Raw genomic sequence first — 22005 nt, 5'->3', positions numbered from 1 at the left:
AAAAGCCACAGGAAAAATGACAAAGTAGGGAAGAGAAGACAGCACTGGCAGTCATTCCCTTAAAGGACTTCTATAGATTAGGGACAGATATAGACTGAGAAAAAATAAACAAGGAAGAATCTAGTACTCAAAAAAGTAAATTAGAAGGCTGAACAGGAATGTACAAGGACACTGACAGTAAAGCAGGGTGATTTTTTTGTTTTTCCCCTCACTTTGAGACATAGGGGGCCTGGAATCTGTAAAAGGGATCTATTCATGGTAATCGAGGCTACAATAAACAGTAAAATGGAAGGAATCTCTAACTTAGGATCTTGACATAAGTTTCAGCTCTGACAATGACTAGTTGTATGACCTTGGCCAAGACATTTTATCTCCTCTATACCTAAGGTTTCTCATCTATAAAATGGTGATAACATCACATGGTTGTGAAGAATGCATCTTGCAACTACAATGAATGTACTGTGTGGATTGTCATCATTTTTTTTTTTTGTCGGGGCAATGGGGGTTAAGTGACTTGTCCAGGGTCACACAGCTAGTAAGTGTCAAGTGTCTGAGGCCACATTTGAACTCAGGTACTCCTGAATCCAGAGCCGGTGCTTTATCTACTGCACCACCTAGCTTCCCCCCATCATTTTTTTTTTTTAGTGAGGCAATTGGGGTTAAGTGACTTGCCCAGGGTCACACAGCTAGTAAGTGTTAAGTGTCTGAGGCCACATTTGAACTCAGGTACTCCTGACTCCAGGGCCGGTGCTCTATGCACTACACCACCTAGCTGCCCCACCCCCCATCATTTTTAATAATATGTGAATCAGCCTTTTTAAAAGTCTTCCTAAGTACCATTTATCATAAGATGTTAAATCTGTAAAAAATAACAGAGTTCTCAATAGAATACCAAAAATAGTCAATACTTCCAAGTATATTAGTTGATAAATTTCCAATGTTAATTAAAAAGTTTAAAAAGTAAGTGCTATAATCCTAACAGGAGCACCAAAAGAAAATCTGAAGAGTTAATAATTTAAATTATAAAGAAAGTATTTGATATTCATAACATAGTAGTAAGTAGAGAATTTCATTTTAGTAAATACCTTATGAGATGTAGGAGAGCTACACTGAGGAGGCATGCAGGGAGTAGCCAGACGATCTAAATGCGCCATAATCACTACTGCAGTTTGACGCAAATCAATAGCTAATTCATTGTCTTGTGGCAAAGTAAGGTACCTCAGAAAACTTTCATTGGGACTCAGAGGACCAGAGAGCATCTAGAAGAGGAGGGGGAAAACTACATTAATCAATCATTTTAAAAACAGTGTGAAGAACATAAACATACTAATAAATATCTAATACATTTCCCAGTTATTTGTATTTTAGTATGGATGTAGTAGGCAAACTTGGGCAATCTACTTATTTTTGTGATCCCAGTGAGCAATATTAATCACATCCCTGAATGAACTCTGTACAAATTATAAAAACCATCAAGACAGCCAAATGCTCAAACTGACCATTCTACAGTCTGAGGATTTTTCACATAAACATTTGCACATGAGTGGAGGCATCAAGTTACTTGCATTTTTCATTTCAATTAAAAGAAACTATCAATTTCCTGTTTTTAAAATTCAAGTAATACTTTTAATTTTTCTATAAGCAAATGAAAAAGCCTTATTAGGTTACAGATTATCAAATGTTAATATGTAGCAGGGCTAGAAATTAACTGCAACATCATAATATGATTATATGTTTCAAGTAAAAGACTTACAAAATAAAAGTTATAACATTTCAAAGGTTTTTACATGAGTTTATAAATTGTATCCATTCACATCTAATGCCAGGGCTCAAATCCAGAAAGTTATGAAGTTGGGCCCTCTCTAGAAACAATATTATGAAGAAAAAAGGATGCTGAATTTTCTAAGCTTGAACGCTCTTAAAATAAGCTGAATGGGGGGGGGGGAACAACCCATAAAACCCAAGCATTGCAGATAAGACTAATAAAATTTTGGGTTTTGTTATTGTGATGGGGGGGGGAATGTGCTTTTTTTTAAAAAACTGAGAAATCAGATAATACCAATCCAGACAAAAACAATGTCATTTTTCTTTCAACTTAGAGCTTTTATAGCCAAAACCATTTATTTTACTATTAATTTCATACTGCCTTGTGAATATCTAAGATGGTTATCATATTACTTTTTTTAACTAGTTAATTTAACTTGTCACTGACTTTTACAAATTAATTGGGGAGAAAATAAAATATAGCAATCAATCAACTCTTATTTATTAAATATCTACTATGTACCAGGCACTGTGCTAAACAATAGGAATATAATTTTATAATTACATTGGATGTAATTCTATTGAATGAAGCAAGGCTGCTCACAAAAGAACTTTCCATTCTAATAACAGACAAGAATACATATAAGTACATACAAAATAACTATGAAAAGAACAAATAGAAAGTAATTAAATACAAATAAGCGTGGAAGGGAGGCATTAACAGATGGGTCAACGAGAAAGGGCTAAATCCAGAGAGTAGTATTTAAGATGACTGTCTATGAGTTAGAAAGAAGGAGTGTGGAAAGATGGTGCAAAGACACAGATCATTGTGTGTGAGGAACACAAAAGAGCTTGGTTTTGCTTGATTGTAAAGGGAGAGAAAGGTAAGAATGTACAATAAGGCTGGGAAGACAGACTGGGGCTAGACTATGAAGAGCTATGAAGAGCTATGAAAAGCTAAAGAGAAGAATTTATATTTGATCCTAGAGAGGCAACAGAAACCAGTGGATTTTACTAAATAGGGAAGTCACCTGGTCAGATCTATGTTTATAAAAAAATGTTTTGGCAAAAGTGCAAAGGATAAACTGGAAAGCCGGTGCTTTATCCACTGTGCCACCCAGCTGCCCCTCCCCTTCTCTCTCTAATATGCTTTCTATCTATTGGCTCCTTCCCTGATGCCTACAAAGATGCCCAAGTCTCGACACACCCCCATCTTTTAAAAACCCTCATTAAATTGCACCATTCTTCGGGCGGCTAGGTGGCACAGTAGATAAAGTACTGGCCCGAAATTCAGGAGGACCTGAGTTCAAATGCAACCTCAGATACTTGACACTTACTAGCTGTGTGACCCTGGGCAAGTCACTTAACCCTCACTGCCCCGCAAAAAAACCCAAAACAAACAAACAAAAAAATTACGCCATTCTTGCTAGGTATCAACCTCAATCCCTCTTCCCCTTCACAGCTAAATTCCTTGAAAAAGATGTTCATAGTAGGTGCCTCTCCTTCCTTTCTTCCCTCTACACCCTCCAGAATATGGCTCCTGACCTAAATTCTCACATGAAGCTGCTCTCTCCAATTACCAATGATCCTATAATTGTCAAAGCTGATGTCCTTAATCCTCATCCTTCCTGATGGCTCTGAAGCCTTTAACAATATTTATCCTCTCTTCCTGGATACTCGCCCCTCCATGGATTTTCATGACACTTCTCACATGGTCATTTACCTACACATCTAACTGCTTCTTAGAGTTGTTATTGGTTCTTCATCTGTATCACACTCCCTAACTTTAGGCATTTCCTAAGCTCTGTCCTGTACAATCGTCTACTGTCTCTCTAGATTGAATGCTCTGCTTCTACAGTTCAGTTAACACCTCTATGCAAATAACTTTCAGATCTAAATACCCAGTCCTAATTTCTTTTTTTTTTTTTTGGTGGGGCAATGAGGGTTAAGTGACTTGCCCAGGGTCACACAGCTAGTAAGTGTCAAGTGTCTGAGGCCGGATTTGAACTCAGGTCCTCCTGAATCCAGGGCCAGTACTTTATCCACTGTGCCTCCTAGCTGCCCCCCCCCAGTCCTAATTTCAACGACCTATTGGACCAATAAGATCTCAAACTCAAAATCTTTCCCCAAAACCTACCCATCTTCCAAACTTCATTATTCTACCAAGGATACTACCACCCTTTCAGAGACCCAGGTTCACTACCTCAGCATTATCCTTGACTCCTCATTCTTAGTCATGCTCCACATCCAGTCAGGTGCCAAATTTTGTCCTTTATGCCTCCACAAAATCTCTTACATCCATCCTTTTCTTACTACTCAACCTCCACGCTAGCTTAGGCCCTCATAACCTCTCACTTAATACTACCGTAATAGCCTCCTAATTAGTCTCCCTCTCCTAAACCTCTCCCATTTCCAAACCATCCTCCACAAAGCTGCCAAAGTGATTTTTCTTAAGCAATAGTCTGATTATGTCACATCTTTACTTAATCCAATCCAATAAACATTGGTTAAGAGAGAACTATGTGCCAAGCACTATACTAAGTGTTAGGGATACAATTAATAAAGACAGTCCCTGCCCTCAAGAAGCTCACAACCTAAAGTGGGGGAAAACAACACACAAAAGGAGTGGGGCAAGGAAGAATGGGACACCAGAGGATGTCTTATTCTGTGGAACTGAAACCAAGCAGAGCAACAGATGCATAGTGAGTGAGCCCAAAAGTCTAGTTTCTGTCTTCTATAAAGGAAAGCATTAGAAGGAATTACAGCCCTCCAGTCAGAGGATAGAAGAGGCTAGACAAGGAGATGTCTGTCAAGGCTTTTTTATATGTCTTCAGAACTTGGCCACAACCTACCTTTCCAATGTTATTATGTACTAATCCTGTTCCAACACTCTATGGTCCAGCCAAAGTAGCCTCCCTATTGTTCCTGTCAAAAACACTCCATCTCCTCTCTCCACAACTTTTTACTGTTGGTATCTCCACATGGAATGGGCTCCCAACTCACTTCCACATCTTCTACACCATTATTTCCTTCAAACTTCTGTTCAAAGGCCACCTTCTACATGGAAGTTTTTTCTGATCTGCCTAGGTTCTCAAGAGAATTGGTTTTTTTACTCTCCCTAGGTGCTGGAAAGAAATGTTCACCTTTTATTTTGTAAAGACTGGTATATGAGGTTATATACAAATTATTTCCCCCAACAGAATATAAACTCCTTGAGAGGAAGAACTGTTTCATTTTTGTCTCTGTATTCCCAGTATTTAAAAGTGCCTTGCACACAGTAAGCACATAATAAATGCTTATTGTTGGGCTAAGTTCTATTAAATGTTCAGTCAGCAGCCCCTAGGTAATTAACAAGTATTTTGGATGTTATTTTCAAAATCATTAATTCTGCTTAAAAAGTATACTAAATTAGATGACAAAAAAATTACAAAACCAAGTATCAGCTTTCTCTACAATCAACAAATACTTTCTCAACTGAGTAAAGTGAGTTTCAAATTATACAAGATGAAATAAGCCTTTTGCAATCAAACTTCTTTCCTCAACCCTCTGTTGTAATCGCCAGATAATATATGCAATATTTACAATGCTATAACTCCAATGTTCTTTCACCTTTTTCTTTCATAAATCAAAAATGCCAAGAAATGCACTTACTTTAATTACAGGTTCACAAATTTACCTGGGATTCATAAACATCTTCAATTATCTTAAATCACACAAATTAACTATCCATTAGGCACAAAGTTTATAATGGCTACACTTACCTGAATCTCATCTTCAGTATTAGGCATGTCTTTATTACATATTATACTCTGAAATCTTTGTAACAAAGGGAGAAGTGGTGCACTAGTTCCTTGGGCAGATCGTTCATTATCTGTTTCCCTTGTCCCACTGTCCCACAACTGAAGTAATAACATAATCGCAGATAACATTTGGCTAAAAGAAAAAGACATGTAGTCACCAATCAAAGTACCTAATAGTTATATGAATCCTTCGAATGTTTTATTGAAGCAAATATTTAAACAAAGATTTATGAAGGTTCTGTATTTCAAGACCAACAAGATTACCACCTGGAAAAAAATTTTTAATGAAAATCAGAAATGAGCAAAATGTAGCTTCACAAAGCACTGCCAGACTTTCTCTATTCATCAAAAAAACAAAAGAGAGAGAGAAAGAAAGGTTAAAGCATTAAAATGTTAAAATGCACTCATTCTTCAAGGAATTTTTGTTCCCTGAACTTACTAAAATATAAGGAAATAAAAAGGAAAACAAAGTTTCTTACACCACAAAAAACAGAGGCCAAAAGTGGACTATGTAAACATATTTAGTTCTGTATTAAAAAAGGATATTTACAAAGGCCCTTTAACTGCCAAACATGATGCAACTACTAATACAAAAGAAAGCAAAAGAAAAGCATTCCTGGACCTTCATCTTCCGATAAATGCAAAGTTTATTTAAAAAATTTTAAGACAGAGATCTTAAAAAAGGATTACTACATTCCTTACCTTAGAGTGCCTCTCTGCACAGCCAACTCTAACAATATGGCAAGTGCTAAATGCTGGTCTTGTAATGGAATGTTTCCTGGCCCTTTGGTACTTGGAGTTCCATGAACATCACTATTTTATAAGCAAAATTAATTGATTTAGAAAAACTTTACAGAAATAGAAAATACAAGCACATTTATAATGAAATGAGTTCCAAATCCCACCACTAACTGTACCCTCCTCCAATAAAATAAATTTACAATGGAGTAATGAGATTTCTGAAGTTTCCAATGGTGATTTTACAAAACAGTGGATTTGCTATCAATATTTTCAGAGATATTTAGAGAACTCACATTTTATATGTTTTACAAATAAAGTCAAAGAAATATTTATGTCTATATCATTTAATGAAAAATACTCTAAAGCTAGGTTTTATTTGAATTAACTCAACTTTTAAAAGGTATGCTCAAAGTTTCTGAAGCATAAACTATTAAAATTCTGTTATAAATCAAATAACAGGTTACCATACATAATATGAATAGATAATATATACTTTAAAATACTGTACATAATATGAATAGTAATTTTTAGATTTCTTTCCACTTTTAATGAAATAAAGCTTCCATGATTTCCCTACATTACTGAACATCAATTTCCTACACTTGTCTAGCAATTAAGAGCCAAGAGTCCTAAGCTTTTTGAATTGAGAATAATTTCTTAGACTTTACTTTTAACATAATTTTTAAGTAATTATTTTAATTATTATTAAATACCCTGATGTCTATTACAAATAAATTTTTTAAATTAAGTTCAAAGACAGTTATTTAATTTTATGAAGTTCACTTTATTTTATACTTTATCATAAATACCACTTGGAACATTAAGTAAACACAACATTATATATGTGTGTAAAACTCTGAGGTGTTAAAAAATACTTTAAAATACTTTGGTCTTAAGTTCAGACTGAATACATTTTCATAATACAGCATCATAAAAATTTTAAATAAAAGCGATTATACATTATGATTATACCAGGTTTATAAATTTTCATCTTAAGGAAATATGTCAGACAAATTCATGATCATTTATATAGAGTTAATAATTCTGAATTTATACTGGTGATAGGCACAAAAGAAGCATGCACATGCTTAAACTGTTTACCAATATATGAAAGGAAAAAAAAAAGACCTATTGGAGATATTTTTAATCTACCACCATATAGAAGAAACTAAAAGTTTTGCAATTCAGTTCAACAAATATTTATTAATTACCTATTATGTACAAAATACTGTGCCAAGCAAATGAAAATAGAAGCTTTGAAAGAAAAGGCTTTATTTGGATTATTTGGATTCAGTGAGTTCAATATACAAAGAACACTAATCCAAGTTAATAGATAATAATTAAGAACTGGGCTGTGAAACATGTGACATAACCTAACACAATAAATATAGTAAATAAAACTTACCCAGTCACAACAGACCTTAGGAATTTAGTTGCTCTCTCCACAACTTCCAACCAAACAGATGACACTGTGCTTTCATCAAAAAGAGATGCTTCCGGTAGGGCTCTCAAGGCATCAAGAGACTCCTGTAACAATTCACTGCATAGGTCGGCATCCTCCCCTAAAAGAACCAATTCAATTTAACCAACATTATTAAGCACTCAGGGAGATCAAAGTACTCTAGTATGTACTACAAGAGAAGTTTAAATAAAACAAAGACATGGCCCCTGCTCTCACGGAGCATAATCTTGTAAGGGGATGCCTCACATAAACATAAAACTATAGGTTTTGACCACCTGGACATCTAAGAGTAGGGCTCAGGGTCGAAAAACACAAAGTACATTCTGTAGGTTGGAGGGCAGTTCCAGTTTTGTTAAAGCATAGTTGATATACAACTGGAACAGTAAGGTAGGACTAGATTATGACAGATCACATGAGGAATATTAGCATTTCTATTAAATTATAGAAAAGCTATTTTTTCAACATTATTTCTGGATATAATAAATCTCATGGAAGAATTATTAACTTCATAAAATCAGTTTTTACTTCACTGGCCTGATTACTTGTAATTCAGAATATGGGATCTACTTTGGAGTCATAAAATATTAAAGACAAAAGAAGTAGAGATCAGCTATACTACTTCAAAATATAAAAAAGGACTGAGGTCCAGCAGAGTTAAATGATTTGCCTATGATCGTACAGATACTTACTAGAAGACTAGCACACAGGTTTCCTGATGATAAAGTGCTCTTTACATGATAGTATGGGGAGAAAAAAAAATTTTGAAAACTGAAAAATGTATTTCAACTTTACCAGACCGCCAAGCTCTACGTAGAAATGCAAAGGCAAATGAAAGGGCTGCTCTGGATCCAACTCTTGCAAGTCCTTCTACACCTTTTCCTATGGGTCTAGAACTATAACCAAACAAAACAAAAAGAATAATCCTTTAAACTGTTTTAAAAGTGACAATTTATATGAAATCAATTTTACACCTTTAATAATCACTTCAAAATGAGTCTAGTAATTGTAGTTAGAAGCATACTATCCACCTCCAAAGAATATAGAAGCCAGATCTACGAAATCCTACCTCCACATACCCAACACACCCATTGACCCCACCAAGTTCTCCAAAATACCTCCCAATTAGAATATCAGAAACAGTTTTCTCAGTTGTGTTTTTGTAAAAAACCAAGTAATGGTTGTGTCTGTATTACCACAGAACTAATTTTATATTTAGAATATAAGAAAATCAGAAAAATTATCTTATTTTATTACCTCTTTTTGTCCACAGTAGGTAAAGGAATGCTGTTGCTTTTCCACTTAACTTTGACATTTTCCTGAAGCACGGTTCTATTCAGTGCAATGAAATATCGTTCCAATATAACCAGCCTCTGCTTTAACCTCACTGCTGAAAGAGTGGTTGTAGCCGTCTGTGTAGCAAGAGTTTGTTGTTCTTTCACTAGTACATAAAGGCACTCTTTCAACTCATTCACATCTAAGAGAATAATGAGAAAAAATCACAACTCAAGATCAAGTATATGTCTTTATGGCCTAAATGTGACATACAATTTGTTAATATAACTCATTAATTTTAACACACTTCTAATTTTTATAATGTTTACTTATATCATGGCCTAGATCTTCCATGCACTGGTCCCTACACTCCCTTCTGAGCCTGATACAAAAAGTATAAACCCATTATCCTGTAACCACTCTCTATTTGAAGACACTAAGTCTTGTTCAAGCTAAACATTCACCTTTCAAACAATGTCCTGCCCTCAATAAGTCATAGTAATGAGTCCTCTAACTATCCTGGGTACCTACCTCCGTATAGGAAATGTTCTAGTTTATTAATATCCTAACTAAATTGGCATCCAGACATGGATATAGTAAAGCAAACTACACTCTTCCTTCTTTCTATGCACTATACTTCTAGTAATGCAGACTAAGAAATCACATTAGTTTTCTTAGCTACCACATTAAAGGGACTCAATACAACTAAGGACCCATACAATTAATTAACCACCAGTCCAAAAGAACAATGAAAAAACATGCCACACATCCCCTACCAGAGGCATTAAGATCTTAAAATGAAGGTAAAGATACATATTTTCAGACACAGCAATGTGGGAATCTGGCTTGCTGCACCATGCCCATCTATGAATTAAAGGCTTTATTTGGGGGGATTTTTTTAAGTTGCTCAGCAGAGGAGGGAGGAATAAAATCAAGAGGAGTTATTGCATATTAAAAGGTTTAAAAAATGTAAAAGGTTGTTTTATTATGTTTGTCAATAAATGTAATTATTTTACTTTTTCCCAAGTACTTCACACAGCAACATAAAAGCAAATGGTATTCATAAGACACATAAAAGCCTTTATAGTACTATATAAATGGCCATTGTTACTAAAAATATTATTAATATTAAGCTGACTTCATTTCTGGTAACCATAAAAGTCCCATAATTTGGATAAAAATAAGTTACAACTGTGTACATCAGTAGAGACTATAAATGTAATTTCTTCTACATTCCAGAGTTTAATAGATAAATTTCACCTTCTATTGCCATGCAAATTCTACAAAAAACTACCTATAAAGAGATAAAGAAAAGGGTACCAATTTCAAAAGGCTACTAGAGAGAAGCAACTGGACATTAAAAATAGGACTTCAAAAATAACTCTTAACCATATAACTAAATAACCAGCTAGCTGAGGTCATGTGCTATCACATTTAACTTGATACTACAGTTATATATTCTAGTTTCTAATTTCATAATGATTTTTTTCACTTTGAAGAACCCACACATCTATGTGCTTTTTCTTCTCAAAGAGTAAGAGAGAAAAGGAAAAATTTAACTCATAACAGATCAAATAATGAATCGTTTCTATACCTCCACTACGCAGATTTTATATTAGCAATTGTACCACAGTAAACCTGTACGTGAAGAAAACAATGATTAAAACAACAATAGCAAAAAAACCCAACAATGCCAAAATTACAGAAAATGTTTCATAGGTAAAATGTAACCAATCTGCTATTTAGAAAGGGAAAACATGGAATAACAACAAAGGCTAATAATAGTAAAGATACAATCGCTTACCTTTCACTCAAAACAAATTACAATAAAACTTCAATGAAAGGCATCCATGGAGGGAAAGGAAATTAAACTATACAAAGCCTGAATTCCCAAGCGTTTCTTTAAAAACTGTAATTTTTCTTATTAGAACATACTAATCAAATAAACACTGCCCTGCTTTAAATGAATATCTGTTTGCTAAAGTCAGCACTGTATAACAGTATCTACTGTATTTACATCCTAAATACTTTGAAACAGCTAATTCTCCTAAATATAGCAAATATTGCCCCATGAAATCTTGTCCATACTGTTCATCTTCCTTTTTTTCTCATAAATTTACATAAAAGAATGTCTAATTCAACCCTGAGCAAAAATTCTAAAATTACCAAAAACTTCCAAATTATTGAGCTTTTATCAGGATTTTTCATTGTAGAACAGAAAAGGAACCTGAGGAGGAATTCAAGATGACAAATAAAATAAGAATATGGTGTACTAAGAATATAATCCTAGAATATGCTCCCCAAAAAGTCCTACTCTAATGCCTGGTAGTGAGCCAGGAGTTCTTGGGGGCTCTACAGGGACAATACAAGTTATTTTAAGGGTCCATCTTTCAGTATTGTTCCAGCTGCATGTGATATCTTCTTTTTTTCTTAAATAAATTTTTATTTATATTTGAGTTCCAAATTCTATCCCTCCTTCCCCCCCTCCCTTACTCCCTCCCTGAGGCTGTAAGCAATCAGATATGGGTTATACATGTGCAATTATGTAAAACATTACCATATTAGTCATTTTGTACAAGAAAACTTGAATGAAAGAAAAAAAATGAGAGTGAAAAAAAGCATGCTTCAGCTTGTGTTCAATAATATCAGTTCTTTCTTTGGAGGTGGACAGTATTTTTCATCAACAGTCCTTTGGGACTGTCTTGGATCACTGTATTGTTGACAATAGTTATGTCATTCACAGTTCTTCATCAAACAATATTGCTGTCTCTATGCACAACAATATTCCAAAGTGATATCTTCTTTACATGGACCAATCTGGCTAATTAAAGAGACTCATTAACAGTAAACTATCAATCCAGAATATAAACAATAATACAAAATGGCCCTTGCTTCTGTTAAATTTTCCTTCCCCTTCAGCTATACTTAGCATGATACTATTAAAATTTTAGTCAGTCACTATGTATGTTTTAAGAAACAATGGAATGCCACGGACATGGTTCAGCAGAGAAAACATTTTGTATAAAAACCTACCTCACCCTTCTGCTCAATAAATGATTAAAGTGAGAGAATGACACTGCTTTTAAATTCAATTCATTTTAACCTTTTAAAAAGTCATTAAATTTGGGGCAGCTAGGTGGAGCAGTGGATAGAGCACCAACCCTGGATTCAGGACCCTAAGTTCAAATCTGGCCTCAGACATTTGACACTTACTAGCTGTGTGACCCTGGGCAAGTCACTAAACCCCAATTGCCTCATCAAATAAAAATTTTTTTAAAAAAGGTCATTAAATTTGACTTGACTCTCCTCAGCAATACAATGGTCCAAGATAGTTCCAAAGGACTCATGATGGAAAATGCTCTCCAAATCCAGAAAAAAAGATCTGTGGCATCTAGATGCAGATTGAACCATATTATTTCTATTTTTTTTCTTTTTTGAGGTTTTTCCATTTTGCTCTAAATCTTTTTTCACAGCATGACTAATGCAGAAGTATGTTTAATGTGATCATACATATATAATCTATATCAGATTGCCTGCTGTCTTGGGGAAGGGGAGGGAGAAAAATTTGAAACTAGAAATTTTATAAAAACAAATGTTGAAAACTATCTCTACAAGTAATTAGTAAATAATAAAATACTTTTATAATTTTTTAAAAAGTCATTAAATTCTGTTCATCCAAATGCCACTGTTCTCAAACTTGAGAGCTTTCTTTTACCTAGGTCTTTATGTCTCACAACCAATAACTTAATATTTTTTCTTTTCTCCCACCCCCAATTAGTATGATTGTTCATCTTTCACTCTCAAAGAGAACCAATGACATCAGAAGGGTAATGTCTTGACTTGGAAGTGAACTGGATTTAAGTGAGGCTGGGCTATGCAAAGTGGCCAGCTTCACTCTCTCCTTCAGAGTCATCACAGTCCAGTGGCAAGACATAGGGCAAGACAACTGATAATGGCCCAGGATACAGCAGAAGATCCTAGCCTTTTTAAGCTATCATCTATCCACTCACAACCCCTTTTTGCTAAAGAAATTTTTACATGACCTTGGGTAAATAGGTATATACAATAGATATATATGAATATAGATATAGATATAGATATAGATCACCTTTTACTGTTGCCAAATTTTTCATGACCTCCACATTCAGCTGCATGATCCCATATGGGGTCGTGACCCACAATTTAAGAAGCTTTGATCTATATGACTCCAACCTCCTATCATTCGATCTATCTCTGATATAATTCTCTTAAATTTTTTCTTTACCATTGTAAAGAATTAATTGTTATTTGAGGTTTTTATGACCCCATCTTTTGGCTAGAATTTTTAAAACCCCAGCGCACACACTGGCCTGGGGCTCAGGCGCAACGCCTCTGCAATGGCACGGTGCTCCACCCACTGGTTGTAGCCATCACCATGGCACTGGCCCCTCACGTCATCACCACTTGCAGATGCCTAAATACAAGATTTATAATTATGTAAACTTTTACCAGAAAGGAAACAACCAAGATAATTACAGGACTTATTACAACCAGAATCAGTATAATCATAGACCCTATCAGGGAGGTACAGAAGGACAGAATCAGAATCGGGTCTAGAATCCCTCAGAGGGAGACACAGGACTGACGGTGTATGGGGGAAGAGTAGAAAATAAATACAGAAAGCTTTACTTTTCTAGACCCTGAATATATCAAACCCCTTATACCAATCCATTCACCTCCCCAGAGTAACAAACCCCATGTGACCCTCAAAGTTGGGGACACGTATTATGATTGTCTGTTAGATACAGGAGCCTCTAAATTGATCTTTGTGCGTAAACCAGACCCCAGATGCAATGCTATTGGATCTTTAAATGTGGTAGGAGTCTCAGGCAAGGCCCAAAGAGTGGCAGAATTAACCCCTTACATGGTATCTATGGGGCCTTTAACTGTAGAACATTCATTTTTACTTATGCCCGATGCCCCTGTAAATTTATTAGGTCATGATCTCCTCTGTAATCTTAGAGCAACCATATCTTGTGCTCCAGATGGGGCTGTCTCTCCGTGGTTGCCAGAGGATATTGTTCATTTATTACCAATTTTGATTGCAGACACTCAAGGAGCAGTAGGAGATACATCCAAAATCCCCTTTATATTCCTGAGTCCCTATGGGCCTCATCCTCTTTTGAAGTGGGGCTCCTTAAATCTGCTATGCCTGTTACTATTAAAGTTAAAGGAGGACCACCTCCATCCATTCCACAGTATCCATTGTCTAAAGAAGTCATAGAAGGGATCACCCCTATAATTGAGGCTCTGAAAAGTCAGGGTATTATTATCCCATGCCATCATTCTCCATGTAATACTCCCATTTTGCCAGTTAAAAAAACCCAAGCCATCTTGTTTATCGTTTTGTACAAGATCTTAGAGCGATTACCAATTATGTTATACCTAGACATGCTATAGTCCCTAGTCCTACCACGATAGTGTCTTCCATCCCATGTGAAGCTACATGCTTCACAGTGGTAGACCTCTGCTCTGCCTTTTTCTCTATACCAGTGCATGAGGACTTCCAGTATTTATTTGCCTTTACCTGGAAAAATATACAGTGGACCTGGACTAGACTCCCACAGGGATTTGTAGACAGTCCTACAATATTTTCTCAAATTTTACAACAGAACCTGGTCTCTATTACTTTTAAAGGCTCCACTTTAGTGCAGTATGTTGATGATTTACTTTTAGGTTCCCCCTTCCCCCCCCTCCCCCCCCCGCCCCATGGAGGCTGAGAGAACAGCCAAATATATTCAGGAAGTCCATAGTTTGCTTATGATAGCTGCTATGTAGAGCACAATTGCTGGACAGTTTCTTCCTCTCTCACTCCAAAAATGGTCTGGTGTCTTGTTAGCCCTAACACATGCACCTGGTTTAACTTAACTTGGCTTTTTCACTCAGTCTGGTGATATGGTCAGAATCCATCCACCTGAGGCCTAGCACAATTACTAGATGTCTACAGAACCATGAGATGCCATATGGTAACCTTCCCATAACATTTTCAAGCGTCATCACAGACACATTACCAAATTTGGCCTTGATCCAGATATATGGCAGTAAAAAGTGTTATTGATGTCATAAATAACTCAACTCTGTACTGCATATAGGTACAAGTATCCTCCAAAGGGGGGAATGTAATATTCTGTAGGTATCAAGTTTAAATTTGTTCTACATGAGTTATATTTTGAAGAACTCTCACTGTTTAATTTAATCATTGACAATGCTATACTAAAGATTAGTGGAAATCAGCAGTTCAAAAGCTAAAGAAGCAAAAGTATCCAAAGACAACCAGAATCCAGAATCCAGTCCCACGGATGGCATCTTAACACTCAATGAAGACAAGATTTCAAGGACTCTAAATGAACATTTTTAGTTTTTGTTTTTCCTTCTGTTACTATATACATCATGTGTAATATGTATTTTCCCTTTCCTATATTGTTATTAGTATATTGTTTGTTAGCATAGGTTATGATATTCTGTTATTTTTTATTGTTTATTATTTATTGTTCCATCAAGGAAACACCCTGTATTGCTTGACAAAACAAAGGGGGGAATGTAAAGAATTAATTGTTATTTGAGGTTTTTATGACCCCATCTTTTGGCTAGAATTTTAAAAAACCCGGCACACACACAGGCCTGGGGCTCAGGTGCAGCGCCTCCACAACAGCACGGTGCTCCACCCACTGGCCCCTCACGTCATCACCACTCACCAACACCTACATGGACCTGGAAAAATTATGATGACTAGAAGCCCAGTGAAGGCAGTCATGTGACTGTCAGTCAGGGCTGCCAGGCAATTGGCTTGGGGCTGTATGTGGTCACCCTGGGGTCTGCTGGGAAGGAGAAGGGAGGAGTTTCACCATTCTAGCTTGAAGCTGGAAAGCGACAGGACGCAGCCCTGTGTTCTCAGCTGATCCCTGGGCGGTGGTGTAATTCAGGTTGTATCAGTTACCTTCCCCCATTTATTTTTCCTTTCCCTTAATTCTACTGATCTTGCTTGTGTTTTTAAGTTCATTCTTGTTAATAAACCCTGTTCTGTTTTTGAGGGAGGCTATTGGTCTCCTTCCTCGCCCCAATATTTCAGCAAGCCGCCTAGCCAACACTCCCCAATTAAAATTTGGCCCCTACACCATCACTGCTTAAGTCATTATTCCTACTTTGTTTACATTTCCCTCCCTTCCCAATTTCTACCCTATGAGTAAGCGATGTACTCTCCAATCACTTGCCTACCATCCTCTTAATGTTCACATCCTGCCAAACCCCAACCATAGATTACTCCCTGCCATCCGCCTCCTCCTCAACATTTCCCATCCTACTGAGTACAGGTAGAGAAGATCATGCAACACTGTTCCACTGAACCACAAATCAGTATTGTCTAAACCCAAATTTAGGTGATCTTTTTTACCCTTCCTTCACTCACTACATCTTTCCTTAAAAAAACTGTTTCAAACCATCTCCAAGCCTCCCATACCTCTTCTCCTTCAAATCCTCTCAGCTGAGAGCTCTGCTGCCTGCTTTTTACTATTAAAAAATGAAGATATTGCCCATAAGTGCTATATTCCCCCTCTTTTTCATCTCAAACCCCTTGATATCATCTCCCACTCTATCCTCCTTTCCTCCAGTCTCTGATAGATGGCCCATCCTCTACCATCTTCTCCACCAGACTGTACTTTCAATCATAGCTTCTCTCCCTCCCTAACCTTCCCTCTCTCCTTATTTAGCTCTTCAGCTGCCTACACACATGAACAAGTGTCATCCATTCTTAAACCACCCTCACAAATCCCTATACCATTCCCATAAGCTTTCAACCTGTTCTTCTCCCTTTCTCAGCCAAATGCCTAAAAAAAAGGACTGTTTACATTCAATGCCTCCATTTCCTATCCACTAACTCATGTCTCAACCCTTTGCAATCTGGTTTCCAACCTCATCAATCAACTAAAACCACTCTCTTAAAATTTACTAATCCTTTAAAGGGCTAAATTTACAGACTTTTCTTAAATCTTCATTCTTATATGTCAGATTCAAAATAAAATTACAATTCCTTTTACATCTTATATGTATTATCCAAGGAATACTCAGACAAAAACTACTCCAAACCTAAGGGTTAATAAAATGATTATAAGTATGAAAGGAAGACTGATTAAAAAAAAAACTTAAATTGCTAAAAAAAAAAAAAGAATTACTCAAAATACTTGCATGTTATAACAGTCCTAAATTCACATCTGTGTTAAAATATAAAAATAGGGTATTACTCATATAATTTTTATTTTAATGTGGCATTTCATAAACTAGAGAGAACTTTTAAAGGGATAAAATTCAAAGATGTCTTATAATAGTAAAGAAGAAGAAGAAAACTTGAATCTCAGGCATTCACTGACTCACAAGTAATAATTCTGCCATAAGGAAGCGGAGAATGAAAAAATAAAGAGCTTTTTTGTTTTTGCAGTTTTAAATAAATCTCTACTTCATTCATAAATTTGTTAACCATATAAAAGAACTAGCATGTGTTCACAAGTTATATATATAATGCATAGTTAAAACCTATCAACTGACTAATGTCCAAAAACAATGGGTATGTTAATGAGTTGCACCTTTGTTAGTGTAGAATCAAAATAATTTCAGAAGTGGAAAGTCACTCTGAAATCAACTAGATCGTGATTCTTAACATAAGGTCCACAAATTTTTTTTTAATATTTTGATCACTGTATTTCAATATAATTGGTTTCCTCTGTAAACCCAACAAAATCTTATTTGATGAATTAAAAAAATTATTCTAAGAAAGAATCCATGAGTTTTATCAGACTGTCAAAGAGGTTCATGCCACAAAAAAAGGTTAAAAACCCCTAAACTAGTCCAAATGAGAAGACTGAGGACCACTGACATAAAGAGATTTGCTCAAAGTCACAAAGAAGGAGATAGTCTTGAGGACAAGGTATGGAATAGATGCTGTAGGAATGCGTTAGAAAATCCATCAGAGATGAATACAGAGAATGCCACATAGGAGTGAAGACCCAGAGGAAGTTAGATAATATAAATTTATTGCAGATCTAGTAGTCATTTCCTCTATTTAGTAGCTAAGCCAGAAGCAGAGAAGGCAAATGGTGATGATGACACACGGTTCAACAGCATCAAGTTGCAAATGGCAGAAGAAAAAAGTCAAGAGACTCATGAGTGAAGGGCATGGGTTCCTTGTTCAACTGGTTAACTATAAGGTCAAGACTTAGAAGAGAAGAAAATAAGAAAATGGCTGACAGGCTAAAAGAACAGGGCAGATAAAGTGACTAGAGGTTGTGAGGAAAAGAGGTTATGGTGAAAACAAAGAATAACTCTGAGAATAGTTTTCATTGGAAAGTAATGTAAGGTATACTGCTGTGGAGTCAGAAGACTTGAGTTCAAATCCCAGCTCTTCTACTCACTACCTGTGTGACCTTGAACAAATCATTAAGCTCTCTAGGCCTTGGTTTCCTCATCTGTACAGTAAGAGGATTGGTCTAGATGACCTCTAAGATCCTGGAGGCAGAACAGCTTTTGGGTGATAGCGAAGACACTTGACTGGTGGCTGAGGTACAATGGAGATGGAAGTTACAGTGACTGAGGAGGCTGATGACTCAGGAAGGTATTTCCTGAATATCTGGCATTTGAAAGTATATGAACAGGGGGCGGCTAGGTGGCACAGTGGATAAAGCACCAGCCTTGGATTCAGGAGGACCTGAGTTCAAATCCAGCCTCAGACACTTGACACTTACTAGCTGTGTGACCCTGGGCAAGTCACTTAACCCCCATTGCCCCGCCAAAAAAAAAGAGTTATGAAAGTATATGAACATGAATACTAAAGTCAACAAATATGAATATAAGGGGAATATAGATGAGGGAAGACTTTCTAGCTTGGTTCCAGCTTCCAGCCTATCTGAGCTGATATTCATTCATTTGGTAGGCCTAGCACAGAATAACCGGCATAGCCTTTGAGAACACATGGGTTCTCCATACTTCCACACTTCCATGAAGCACTAGACTAAGATTCCTAAGAAAAGAGAGGAAAAAAAAAAATCAATCATTTGACTGATTTTTGTTTTGCCTAACTCATGACACAACTAAAGGTCATCTCCACCATGAAGTCTTCCCTAATCTCCATATTTAAAAGCAAACTCTGCTTCCACTGAACTCTCAGCACTTTTTATATGAAAACATTCTCCTCTGTATTACTTATTTGTATCAGTCTCCCTACCAGGCTATCAATTCACCACATCTTATTTATCTTGCATCTTTTCCATGCCTATTTATTGTGTTCTGCACACAGCAAGCATTTAATAAATGTTTATTGAATTGAATGGAGTGAATAAATTTCAATAAATTGTTTTAACCAAACACCTGCATTTTAAACCTTTTATTTCCAAGTACTGAAGAAATCTGGCTATAATCCCTAGAACAAGAATTTTAGGCAATCAGCAAGGTAAAGTTGGAAAATACTTTACAAGTTATCTAGTCCAAACCTCAATTTCAGACTCAGAAAAGCTAGTTACTTGCCTGGCATTACAAACATATTAAGTTCCAGAGCTGGGATCTGAGCCCAGTTCCTCTAATGCCATATCCATAGCTCTTTCCACTATGCCTGAGATTTTGAAAAGTCAAAGGGCTTCTTAAAGTCAGACTATGCCTATTTATAAAGCTACCCCAGAGGCAATCCTGATTTAGTTCTCTCAGATAACCAGAGGGTCTTGAGAGAATAAGCAAAAGAAGCATCAGAAGTAATGATTCACAATCTCTCTTCTCCCCTATATTTGGAGGGAAAGACAAACAACAACAATGGGGCAGATAATCTCCGCTCCCTAAGAGAAAACAAGACAATGACTAGCTCTACTGAAGCTACTTATTCCCAGGAGCTGGTTGGCGAATGAAAAGGGAACATAGAGAACACTGGCTTCTTCCAAGAACTACATCTACTTGCAAAGGTTCATCCAGCAAATCACATCCTTCTAGGGCTTCTCCCTGCTACCTCTTTACTGAAACCACATGAAGTTTCTCTCTTCTCCTTCTAACCACAAATTTCTAGAGATAGACAGATATATCCTGTTTTCTAACACAAATTATATCATTTTAAATGAAAATGAATGATATTCCTGTACTTTGCATCTGCTGTTGGGTCTGCTTTTTTTTAATCCTCTGCTTTTAACTCCTCATAACAAGATAGCCCTCACAGGTTAAAGCTCATCACCTCTAATCTCATCTTTAAACCCGCTAACTCAAGCCTTAACTGAGATTACCTCCCTCAGCTTCCTCCCCCTCTGATTGGAGGGCCAGAGGGTGGAATATCAAACTCTTCCCAACACCTTCCTTTAAAGAAGGGTGAAATTAGACTCACTCCATTCCATCTGCTCCCCTGCCTGGTTTCAACTCCACAGAGAAAGATGCCAGGTACACCCTGCTCTCTTCTTCCCCCACCCCCGATTTCCTGCTTCCTTTTGTATGATGTCTCCCCCATTAGAGTGTAAGTTCCTTGAGGGTAGGGAGTGTTTCTTTTTATTAACTGTATCCCCAGCACTTAGCATAATGCCAGGCATATGGTAGGTATTGCATATAGGTGTTTAGTAGATGAATATCTTTATTTCTTCTTCAGATGAAGACTCTGCATGGTATTTGAATTCATCCTTTCCATTAATAGTTCTAATAGTGCTGCAAGATTTCTATTTCTATCAATCAGCACAGCACAACAAATTACAACTTGCTTTCCCTAGAACTGCAAAGCACCATTATACCATTATACCCTTATCAATTCTCCCTTTTTAAAACCTACAGCATTTTCCAAAATGCATTTTTGAGAATTTACATGTAATTAAAGTTAGTTTTCCCCCTATTTATTTCAAGTGAATCTTCCAAATAAGAATGTTTAAGATACTGATAAGGGAAAAACACAGGAAAAGAAAAAAAGATGAATAGTATTTTTAAAGAGTCTACATTCAAGAATTTTCAGAGCTGAATGGATATAGCACTATTATATCAATGACTCTTTTGACAATGTTATGTGACATTTATATTCTGAGGCTCAAACCTATTAAAACATAAAATTTGCAGACTATATGCTGAGATATAAAGTAGTCAATAAAATAACTAAAGCACTGAGTTATGTATGTAAGTGAGAAACAAAAATGAAGGAAATAAATGAGTCTTAATTGCTTAACTAAATGTAACAGTCATCAAAGTCTAACATTAAACATTTACCCAGAACATTACATTTGCAGCAAGTCCTGGGTCAAACCATTATTCACTAGCACAATCACAAAATGTCACAATACCTGGCTGTCTGCCCCACACCCAACTCTCCACGATTGACTTGGCCCTATACACAGGCACTGGAGTTTCCTCTTCATCTTTCTTCTCTTTGTCATTCTGATCTTCTTTCTTTGTTCCACTTTGACATTCCATGGTGTCATCTGAGAAATTAAACATGGAAACTATTAAACTTTTTAAAAAATAAAACATTCAGCTCAGCTGTGACGTATATCTCTAATCTTGAAATGAAAAGAAATCAAGATATTGAATGTCTTCACACTACAATACTGTTAATGCAGGAAAGGCAAAAAAAAAAAAAAAGTTAACAAAAATCCCAATTACAAAATGTGTGCCATATATGTTAGGTTACATGTGTCAATGAGCCAAGTCAGTGATCCCACTCCAATCATTTAATCACTCATAGATATTCTTTGGATCATGCTATTCCTCACAATCCTTACTCCATTCCCCAATTCTGAACATTTTCACTAACTGTCACCCATGTTTGGAATGCTCCACCTCATGGCTTCCCTAGTTCAAGTCCCAGCTATAAAATCCCATCTACTACAAAAAAACCCTTACCTAATGTCCCTTAATTCTCATGCCACCATTCTACTGATGAGAGCAAGAGAAAATGTTGAAAGAGAGAAAGCTCAAGACAGAGCATTAAAGTGT

General features: G+C 36.2%; 1 protein-coding gene across 1 annotated transcript in view; it reads right to left on the bottom strand.

The window, feature by feature from the left end:
- HERC2 (HECT and RLD domain containing E3 ubiquitin protein ligase 2) overlaps positions 1–22005 on the bottom strand; it is a 211665-nt gene that overhangs the window by 155207 nt on the left and 34453 nt on the right. Inside the window, 7 exon segments of the mRNA XM_043991382.1 lie at positions 1086–1259; positions 5526–5697; positions 6267–6377; positions 7711–7867; positions 8560–8660; positions 9022–9241; positions 21354–21491. Of these exon segments, the coding sequence (XP_043847317.1) occupies positions 1086–1259; positions 5526–5697; positions 6267–6377; positions 7711–7867; positions 8560–8660; positions 9022–9241; positions 21354–21491 (1073 nt within the window).

The sequence above is a fragment of the Dromiciops gliroides genome, chromosome 3 (genome assembly GCF_019393635.1).
Source record: "Dromiciops gliroides isolate mDroGli1 chromosome 3, mDroGli1.pri, whole genome shotgun sequence".
Lineage (NCBI taxonomy): Eukaryota > Metazoa > Chordata > Mammalia > Microbiotheria > Microbiotheriidae > Dromiciops > Dromiciops gliroides.
The sequence above is the reverse complement of the archived record's forward strand: the minus strand, read 5'-3'. Positions and strand labels throughout refer to the sequence as shown.